Below are 10,961 nucleotides of genomic sequence, written 5' to 3'. Positions count from 1 at the left end.
AGGTTAATATTGTTATGTGTGAACTTGATCCTGCCATTATGATATTAGCTGGTTATTTTGCTCATTAGTTGATGCAGTTTCTTCCTAGCCTTGATGGTCTTTACATTTTGGCATGTTTTTGCAATGGCTGGTACCGGTTGTTCCTTTCCATATTTAGGGCTTCCTTCAGGGTCTCTTGTAAGGCAGGCCTGGTGGTGACAAAATCTCTAAGCATTTGCTTATCTGTAAAGTATTTTATTTCTCCTTCACTTATGAAACTTAGTTTGGCTGGATATGAAATTCTGGGTTTACAATTCTTTTCTTTAAGAACGTTGAATATTGGCCCCCACTCTCTCCTGGCTTGTAGAGTTTCTGCCGAGAGATCTGCTGTCAGTCTGATGGGCTTCCCTTTGTGGGTAACCCAACCTTTCTCTCTGGCTGCCTTTAAGATTTTTTCCTTCATTTCAACTTTGGTGAATCTGGCAATTATGTGTCTTGGAGTTGCTCTTCTCAAGGAGTATCTTTCTGGGGTTCTCTGTATTTCCTGAAGTTGAATGTTGGCCTGCCCTACTAGGTTGGGGAAGTTCTCCTGGATGATATCCTGAAGAGTGTTTTCCAACTTGGTTCCATTTTCCCCCTCACTTTCAGGCACCCCAATCAGATGTAGATTTGGTCTTTTTACATAATCCCATACGTCTTGTAGGCTTTGTTCATTTCTTTTTCTTCTTTTTTCTTTTGGTTTCTCTTCTCGCTTCGTTTCATTCATTTGATCCTCAATCGCTGATACTCTTTCTTCCAGTTGATCGAGTCGGTTACTGAAGCTTGTGCATTTGTCACGTATGTCTCGTGTCATGGTTTTCATCTCTGTCATTTCGTTTATGACCTTCTCTGCATTAATTAGTCTAGCTGTAAATTCTTCCACTCTTTTTTCAAGATTTTTAGTTTCTTTGTGCTGGGTACATAATTTCTCCTTTAGCTCTGAGAAGTTTGATGGACTGAAGCCTTCTTCTCTCATTTCGTCAAAGTCATTCTCTGACCAGCTTTGATCCGTTGCTGGCGATGAGCTGCGCTCCTTTGCAGGGGGAGATGCGCTCTTATTTTTTGAATTTCCAGCTTTTCTGCCCTGCTTCTTCCCCATCTTCGTGGTTTTATCTGCCTCTGGTCTTGGTGATGGTGACGTACTGATGGGGTTTTGGTATAGGTGTGCTTCCTGTTTGATAGTTTTCCTTCTAATAGTCAGGACCTTCAGCTGTAGGTCTGTTTGAGATTGCTTGAGGTCCACTCCAGACCCTGTTTGCCTGGGTATCAGCAGCAGAGGTTGCAGAAGATAGAATATTGCTGAACAGCGAGTGTACCTGATTCTTACTTTGGAAGCTTCCTCTCAGGGGTGTACTCCACCCTGTGAGGTGTGGGGTGTCAGACTGCCCCTAGTGGGGGATGTCTCCCAGTTAGGCTACTCAGGGGTCAGGGACCCACTTGAGCAGGCAGTCTTCCCCTTCTCGGATCTCAACCTCCGTGATGGGAGATCCACTGCTCTCTTCAAAGCTGTCAGACAGAGTCGTTCACGTCTGCACAGGCCTCTGCTGCTTCCCCCTGTTATTTTTTAGCTGTGCCCTGTCCCCAGAGGTGGAGTCTACAGAGACAGGCAGGTTTCCGGGAACTGCTGTGAGCTCCACCCAGTTTGAGCTTCCCAGCGGCTTTGTTTACCTACTTAAGCCTCAGCAATGGCGGGCGCCCCTCCACCAGCCTTGCTGCTGCCTTGCGGTTAGATTGCCAGAGACTGCTGTGTTAGCAAGGAGGGAGGCTCCATGGGCGTGGGACCCTCCCGGCCAGGTGTGGGGTATATTCTCCTGGTGCGCCCGTTTGCTTACAGCGCAGTATTGGGGTGGGAGTTACCCGATTTTCCAGGTGTTGTGTGTCTCAGTTCCCCTGGCTAGGAAAAGGGATTCCCTTCCCCCTTGCACTTCCCAGGTGAGGCGATGCCTCGCCCTGCTTCAGCTCTCGCTGGTCAGGCTGCAGCAGCTGACCAGCACCGATTGTCCGGCACTCCCTAGTGAGATGACCCCAGTACCTCAGTTGAAAATGCAGAAATCACCGGTCTTCTGTGTCGCTCACGCTGGGAGTTGGAGACTGGAGCTGTTCCTATTTGGCCATCTTGCTCTGCCCCTGCAATTTTTTTTTGAATGAATAAACAAGGAAGAGGGTTCAGAGGCATGATGGAAAGGGTTTGCAGAGAATGCAGTAGTGTTAAAGCTGGTCAGGAGGAAGACACATGGGGCAATATGGTGATGAGAGATGGGAAAGACTAGTTTACTATGGGGGACTGTCTGTGTATGATGGTTAAGAGTCATGGGAATAACTAGTTTTAAATTTCTGACTAGAACTCTGGTATAAGGTTATTCTGTTGCTGCAGAAGTACAGGTACTACCTGAAGTCAAATGAAGTTTGCTGGATGTCATTCAATTTGCAAGTATTAGCACGCACACACACACACAATTTTTATACTAGCAACACTGCATTTGTCTAGTGCTTTACATTACCCAAAGTTCTTTTATTTTCATTATCTTATTTGACCCTTAAAACAGTTATCTCCCTCAGCTTCAGTTTCCTTACTTCTTCGGATTGTTTGCAAGATGTGTTATATGTCTGATACACAGTTAAATATGTTACATCAGGAATTTGAGACTCATAATAGTTAAATGAGTCTCAAATTCCTGATGACTTGCTCAAGGTCAGAAAAGTAAGTTAGTGGCAGATTTAGACATAAAGTCTAGATTATTTTTACTGCACTAGAGTACAATGAGATACTATCTTCTACATTACTTGAGGTGCAACGTCTTTAATTTCCCTGAGAGACTTACCCCAAATCAGGCTTTGGGATGACTCTGTCAGAGCTGATTATCAAATTTAAGCAAAATCTACCTCCTGGATAAACCTAAATGCAAATATAAATAATATTTTTTATAGCTTGTATTGCTTCCTAATCTCCATCTTTTACACTTAAGGGTTTTCAGCAGAGAATCTGAGCAGGATAGCTTCTTGCCCTTGTGAAGTTTTGTGGAGATTTTAATTGCTCTTTAAAATATTGCTTTTGAGTCCAGTTTTATAATAGAGCAAATATCAGTTTGGGGTTTTCGGCCTTAGAATTAAGGCACCAGACATCTGAAGTGAGTACTGGAACACGAAGACAATGACTGTGCTCTGTAGACACTGACAGTCACACCCGTATGTCTGTGGTTTTTTACAGAGTTCTGCTGAGGAAGAATCTGAAGCCATAAAATGTGAACTAGAGATGAAAATATTAAGTGAAACTGTTTCAGCAGGTATTCTAAATTACATTTTAAGAATTTATTGAGATTTTTTTCTTACAGAAGAAATACAGGATCATGGTTTAAAATATTAAGATATTGCAAAAATATATTTAAAGTGAAAATTCTTCATGGTCCCTTTTCTAACAGTGCTAACAGATTTCTTTGCTCAATTTATCCCTGTCTCTCTTAATTTCTGATAAAACCATGGGATTATATTATACAAATGTTTTTGTTGAGAATACTTTTCTCCCACCTAACAATAAGTTACATACATAGAACACAGTATATATTCCATATAAATGAATATTAAACATTATTCTAAGAATACATTGGTAACCTCACTTTTTAAAGTAGTTGTATAATTTCATCCAATAATGGAACACTATTTAAATCCCTATTGATAGGTTGTTTCTAATTTTGTATTATTACAATGTTGTAATGAACTTTCACAAGTGCACATACACAACTGAAAGCCTCTCACTTCTGGGTATTCACAAGTGTTTGCATTCAGTCTAGTCCTGGCAAATAGCAGTTGGATATAGTTTAGAAATGTCAAGGAAATGTGATTTAGAAATGTGATGTGTAATTTGTCATTCTTTTAGTTTGAGATTTATATACATCTTTTCTGTTAACTTTATGCTTCTTTCCCAATAACTTCTAGGAATCTATTTTCTATGTATTTCTTAGCATATTTTTTCATAACAGGCCTTTTCTCCTTCACTTTTTCTTTCTACTTCTTTTTCTTTCTTTTTTTTTTTTGAGATCAGATCTTGCTCTGTTGCCCAGTAGTGGTGCGGATTATGGCTCACTGCAGCCTCAACTGCCCAGGTTCCAGTAATTCTCCCACCTCAGCCTGCTGAGTAGCTGGGACCACACAGGCATGCACCACCAGGCTAGCTAATTTTTAAATTATTTGTTGAGATGGGGTCTTGCTATGTTGCCCAGGCTCATCTTAAACTCCTAGTCTCAAGTGATTCTCCCACCTCAGCCTCTCAAAGTACTGGGCATGAACCACTGCCCCAGCCTGTTTTCATTTTAATAATAACACATGCTTATTGTATGGTTTTGTAGATGAAATAAAAATTGTGTCATCTCCTATGCCCCACCATTACCCATGCCTATTTCCACTTCCAAGGTCAGCTCTATGAATCATTTTGAGTTAACCACTTTTTGAAAAGTTTTAGTAGCTAGTTGAATAGAAACATCCTTTACCAGTATTAGAATTTTAAAATTTCTTTCCTAAGAGCATACTAAACTGTAATCTATTTGAAACCTGTTAATCTGGTTAATTTTAGCACAGTTGTTGCTGGTAGAGAATTCTTCTGAAAAGCCAGATTTCTTTGAAAACGATGTGGTGGATTTATGCCAGTTCACAACTCTGGGTGGAGTATACCACTTGGATATTTTGGAGCTTCCTCCACAGTGTAAACCAGTGAAGGGATGGATGATTGTGGAAGTAGGTTGATTCTTGAATCAAAACTTATAAGTAAAATAATTGCTCATGCTTTTACTTTATTTCATATTATCTAACATCTAATAAGTTTTAACCATATTAAACAAACACAAAGGAAAAAATGTAATTTTAAACTGTCTTAAATGTATTGGTATTGAAAATTTGAATCAGATACTAAAAGAATGTAAAATAATGTGAAATTTATACTAGAATTCATATATGCTAACCTCATTGTAAATTTACATCATTATGTTTTGTTAGTGCCAATTTTGTCTTAGTAATAATATTCTAGATCAGAGGTTGGCAAACTTTCTCTGTAACAGGCCAGATGGTAAATATTTTCACCTTTGCGGTCCCTACCAGCTCTGATGCAACTACTCAACTCAACCATTGCAGCACTAAAACTGCTGTATATAAACCAATGGGCACAGCTATGCTCCAATAAAACTTTATTTACAAAAATTGGTGGTGGGTGGGATTTCCCAGGGACGGTAGTTTGTGGACTCTAGTCTAAATCAGTGGTTGTCAGTATGTGTTCCCTTGAGCAGAGGCATCAGCATCCTCTGGCATCATCTGGGAATTTGCTAGAAATGCAAATTAATGAGCCCCACCACAAACTTACTAAATCAGAAACCCTGGAGGTAAGGTTCAACAGTCTGTTTTGGAAAAACACACCCTAAAGTTTGAAAATCACTAGTCTGAATCCTTGATATACAAAACATCGTCCTAAATCAACAGCATTGAACCAGCAGCATTAGTGTCAGCTGGGAACATGCAAGAAATGCGTAATGTTGGGCTGCACCTCAGAGCTACTGAATCTGCAGTTGAACAAGATCCCCAGGTAATTCCTATGCACATTGAAATTTGAAAATCAGTCCACATGATGCCAATGCTGCTGATGCACTGACCACACTTTGGTGATAACAGTTGTTAGATCATCTTTCAAGGAGTTTCTCGCCCCTGTTTTATAAGTAGTAACACTTGTGCTATTATTGACTTGGTTTATTTTTAACTTAACCTCATGGTGGCTTGCTTCCCATAGAATGCTACCGTATATACCCAGTTATGTTGTCATAGGCTGCTCCTTCCTTCCTCTCTCTCTCCCCCCCTCTTCCTGTCTCTCCCTCTCTTTTTGTCTCACCCTCTCTCCCCTAACACAATCTGTACACAGATTGCTGGGCACTTCTCACCCACAGTCCTGTCCGGTAAGGACCTTGGTGCCTTCTTGTATTTGAGAGGTATTTCCCAACCTTTTTTCCCCCCTGTTATTGCCCTAATCACCTCCCACTCCAACAAAATTTTAATATTCTCTTTATCCATAAGGTCCCAGACTGAGCTGGGGTTTTCAAGAATCCATCTAAAGATCTGTTGTTGTTGACTTTTGTCACAGTGTCCTGAGAATCCTCCTTCACAGCTGTTTTTCTTTCCTACAACAAAGAGGCTTTCCTCATTTTCAAGGCTTTTTCAATAACTTTTCACCTCTTCTAGAATCCTGCCCTAATTTTTCTTCTATTTTCTAATATTTTTTAATCTTTCTTCCTTCCCTAGATCCTTGTCTGCTGCATTCAGATAATGCACAAACCTTCCTTATTCCAGAAACATCTGCTGTCTGGTTAATTCACTTGCATTCATTCATTTCCATTCTTCTCAAAAGGTCGTCTATGTTTCTTTCTCTTTACCTGCACACCCGTAGCATGGTATTAGAACATGTGATTTAGGGTCCCATGCACCTGGTTTTGAGTTCTGTTGCCCCTTTGAAGTCATTTTGTAATCTTTGTCAAATTACTTGATTTTTCCAAGTCTTAGTTATCATCTCTGTTAAATATAGGCCTTTAGGATTGCTTAGAGGAATACAATGATGAGGAAGCCCCACCACACAATCTGGCCCATAGGAAGTTCTGTACATTCATATTCAGTAACTTTTCTTCTCAATCATTTATCTTTTAAATTTTGTTGTGACATTTTGTTAATTTATGTATAAATGGGATCAAACTGCAGTGCTTATTAAAAATAACTGTATAGCTTATTCAGTACTATTTACGTTTTTCACTGTTACCAATCAACTAACTTGATGTTGTTTTGGTCATTTTTAAAAGATACTCAAAGAAGGATTACAGAAATACACATATCCTCCAGAAACTACAGAAGACTTTGAGACAGAAAATGCTTTCCCACCTATAGAGGTCACTCTTGAGGTTCACGAGAATGTCATCTTTTTTGAGGATCCTGTGGTTGTAAGGTGGGATGCTGAAGGTACAGCTTTTATAATTATGTAATAAAAAGAGGGATAATAATAAAAACCTTAAATTGAAACAGGAAGTGTAGTGTATTAACTGAGCTTATTATTTTACGTATTTCTTTGCCAATTCTAGGGTCTCATTTTGTTTGTTCTTAATGGAAATGAATAGGGGTTGGAGCTTAGAATTTGCTGAGTGTTGTAAATATTAACTCCTAAAGTATCTATATCTGCCATTGTCTATGAACAATTATTTATGGTTATACCGTTATGTTTCTAAAAACTGAGTTAAAGGCTGGGCACGGTGGCTCACGCCTGTAAATCCCAGCACTTTGGGAGGTCGAGGCAGGCAGATCACCTGAGCTCAGGAATTCAAGACCATTCTGGGCAACATGGTGAAACCCTGCCTCTCTACTAAAACATTACAAAAATTATCCGGGCGTGGTGATGTGCGCCTGTAATCCCAGCTACTTGCGAGTCTGAGGCATGAGAATCGCCTGAACCTGGGAGGTGGAGGTTGCCATGAACTGACATGGTGCCACCGCACTCCATCCTGGGTGACAGAGTGAGACTGTCTGTCTCAAAAAAACAAACAGGCCAGGCGTGGTGGCTCATGCCTGCAATCTCAGCACTTTGGGAGGCCGAGGCGGGTGGATCATCTGAGGTCAGGAGTTTGACATTAGCCTGGCCAACATGGTGAAATCTCGTCTCTACTAAAAATAGAAAATAAGCGTGGTGTGGTGGCACACACCTGTAATCCCAGCTACTCCGCAGGCCGAGGCAGAACAATAGCTTGATCTGAGGTTGCAGTGAGCCAAGATGACGCCACTGCACACCAGTCTGGGCCACAGAGCAAGACTTGTCTCAAAACAAAACAAACAGGCAAAAATGAGTGAAAATATTAAAATCAGGCCAGGCACTGTTGCTTATGTCTATAATCCCAGCACTTTGGGGGTGCCGAGTCAGGCGTATCACCTGAGGTCAAGAGTTCGAGACCAGCCTAGCCAACATAGTGAAACCCCATCTCTACTAAAAATACAAAAATTAATGGGGCATGGTGGCACATGCCTGTAGTCCCAGCTACTTGGGAGGCTGAGGCAGGAGAATTGCTTGAGCCTGGGAGGCGGAGGTTGCATTGAGCTGAGATTGTACCACTGCACTCCAGTGACAGAGCGAGATTCCCTCCATCTCAAAAAAAAAAGAAAAAATATCAAAATAGTTTAGCAAATCAAAAACAGATAAAAAGCAAATCAAAAACAGATAAAAAGTCTACTCTTCTGGAATAACCAAATAGTTCAGATTTGGATAATTAATATTTGATTAATGTTATTTATAAATTGTACACAAGTATTGGGGATGAGGAATGGGCAAATGGGAAACTTGAGAAAGGGAAAATAGCCACTTTTGTGTACCTTTTTATACCTTTTATTTTTGAGCCATGGAACATTATTGCTTATTCAAAACTTAAATATTAATAAAATTGTAAGTATCTACAGTGATTTAAGCTAATGATTTGTTAATCTTTAACAAATACCTCCTTTGGAGTAGGCTCGCTAAATTTTGAAAGATCTTGATCTGGTCAGTTAATATATGCCATTCTAAGGATCCTGGATGAGAGGAGTACACCTTTGTTTTTAAGGTTTTTCTATATTCATCTGTTGTTGAAGGGATTTATATACTTGGTGATAGGCTGGGAACAAATATCACTAAGGCATAGAGCTTTTACATAATTACTTATTTAGTTATAGAAAATTTAGGAATTTATACCAGGAAGTTTAAATATTTTGTTTTTTAAATTTTCTAATGAATGCCCTGGTGCTCTACATTTTTGTCTGTAGAGACAGACATACAAGATATATTATTTATATTCTAGAAATAGTCTATGTATTAAAAACAGTAAGCCAGTCGCAATGGCTCACACCTGTAATCCCAGCACTTTGGGAGGCTGAGGTGTGTGGATTACTTGAGCTCAGGAGTTCAAGACCAGCCTGGGCAACATGGAGAAACCCCATCTCCACCAAAAGTACAAATATTAGCTAGGCATGGGGGCATGTGCCTGTAGTCCCAGCTATCCCAGAGGCTGAGATGGGAGCATTGTTTGAGCCCAGGAGGTTGAGGCTGCAGTGAGCTGTGATCGTGCCCCAGCACTCCAGGGCGGGTGACAGAGTGAGACCCTGTCTCAAAAAACAAAAAATAAGTTTAAAAACCTAGTAAATTCTTACATATTAAACTATAAAATATATCAACATGAACAACTTTATCTCTTTTGATATTGTTTCACAGGTGTCACTTTAATGGTAATATTCCTAAGTATTTATCACATTAATTATTAACACAGCTGGGTGTGGTAGCTCACACCTAAAGTAATCCCAGCACTTTCGGAGGCCGATGCGGGCAGATCACCTGAGGTCAGGAGTTCGAGACCAACCTGGCCAACATGGCGAAACCCTGTCTGTACTTAAAAAAAGCCAGGTGTGGTGTCACGTGCCTGTAATCCTAGCTATTCAGGAGGCTGAGGCAGGAGAATTGCTTGAACCTGGGAGGCGGAGGTTGTAGTGAGCTAAGATTGCACCATTTCACTCAAGCCTGGGCGACAAGAGTGAAACTCCGTCTGAAAAAAAATTATTCACATGAAATTAGAATTAGACAAGGCAAATTATTCCACACAATTCAGGGAAATAAACTTGTGCAAAATTTCACTCTACAACTTCAGCAATTAGACAGCAGTAATTTACAACTCTAGTAATTTTTAAACCATGGGAAAACATTTTGTCTGGAAATACTAGCAATTTGGAGAATTTATTTATAGGTAATAACTTTTTACCTTATAAATTAAAATTATTTGCTAATGTAGAGACAAAAAGAGGAATTAAAAATAATTCTGTGAATGTAATTGTATTTATTATATGAAATCGAAGAGTAAAAACTAGTCAACAGAACCCTCCAATTGAGAACAGGAACGAGAGCTAAGTAGAAATGGAGAGCACATACAGGAAGAAAATGGTTCATTTATTTGTCCTATTAAGATGACCCCTCTCCCACCCAAAAAAAAAAAAGAAAAAGAAAAAAAAGAAATGAGGCATAGTTTCTTCCTCTTGGAGTTTCAAAGTTGTAGGAGAGGCAGACGGGAAAACACCATATTGTAATACAACGTAGTAGGGTGCTAGCATAGATGTAAAGTGCTGTAGAGCACGACAGAGATGGCTCAATCTTTAGAGTATTGGAAGGCTTCTCACAGGATGGAATGTTGAACAGGGCCCTCAAAGATGTGTGGGCATGTTTTCAGTTCAGTATGTACCCAAGAGTGGAATTGCTGGGTTGAGTGCTGAGTTTATATTTAACTTTCAAAGAAACTGCCAAATTGTTTTTCAAAGTAGCTGTACCATTTTACATGTCTGCCAGCAGTATATGAGGTTTTCTGTTTGTTCACAACATTTGTTATCTTTTTGATTATAGCCATTCTAGTGGGTGTGAAGTAGTATTCCACTGTGGTTTTGTTTCCCTAATTACTAATAATGTTGATCATCTTTTTAAGTACTTATTAGCCTTTCATATCTCTTCTTTGGTGAAATGTTTATGCAGATCATTTACCCACTTTTAAATTAGGTTTTTTTTTTATTGAGTTGTAAGAGATACAAAAGACCACCTACAGGAATTAACGTTAATGGTTGCCTGGGACTGGAGGTGGGAATGGGAATTAACTGTAAATGGACATAAGGATCTTACTGAGGGGATAAAAATGTTTGAAAGCTGGATTGTGGTGATGATTGCACAACTGGGTAAATTTACTAAAGATAATTGAAGTGTATACATGAAACACATGAATTTTGAAGTCATTTTAAAGCAAAGATGATGAGAATTTCCTGAAAGATTAGGGAAGAGTATTGGAGGAGGAAAGAACTGTATGTGCAGAGGCCCAGAGGTATACTATACATACAGTGTTGTTAGGGAAAGAAAAAAAGTGGGGCTGAAAAGAGAAAAA

At 39.6% G+C, this 10,961-nt stretch overlaps 1 protein-coding gene across 1 annotated transcript in view; it reads left to right on the top strand.

Moving 5' to 3' along the window:
* CASC1 (cancer susceptibility 1) overlaps window positions 1–10,961 on the top strand; it is a 94,750-nt gene that overhangs the window by 76,765 nt on the left and 7,024 nt on the right. Inside the window, exons 9-11 of the mRNA XM_023209064.2 lie at window positions 3,227–3,302; window positions 4,586–4,746; window positions 6,840–6,996. Coding sequence (XP_023064832.1) covers window positions 3,227–3,302; window positions 4,586–4,746; window positions 6,840–6,996 — 394 coding nt within the window. The remainder of the gene's footprint in view (window positions 1–3,226; window positions 3,303–4,585; window positions 4,747–6,839; window positions 6,997–10,961) is intronic.

This window comes from Piliocolobus tephrosceles, chromosome 10 (genome assembly GCF_002776525.5).
Source record: "Piliocolobus tephrosceles isolate RC106 chromosome 10, ASM277652v3, whole genome shotgun sequence".
In the NCBI taxonomy this organism is placed as follows: domain Eukaryota; kingdom Metazoa; phylum Chordata; class Mammalia; order Primates; family Cercopithecidae; genus Piliocolobus; species Piliocolobus tephrosceles.
This window is presented reverse-complemented; position numbering and strand designations above follow the sequence as displayed.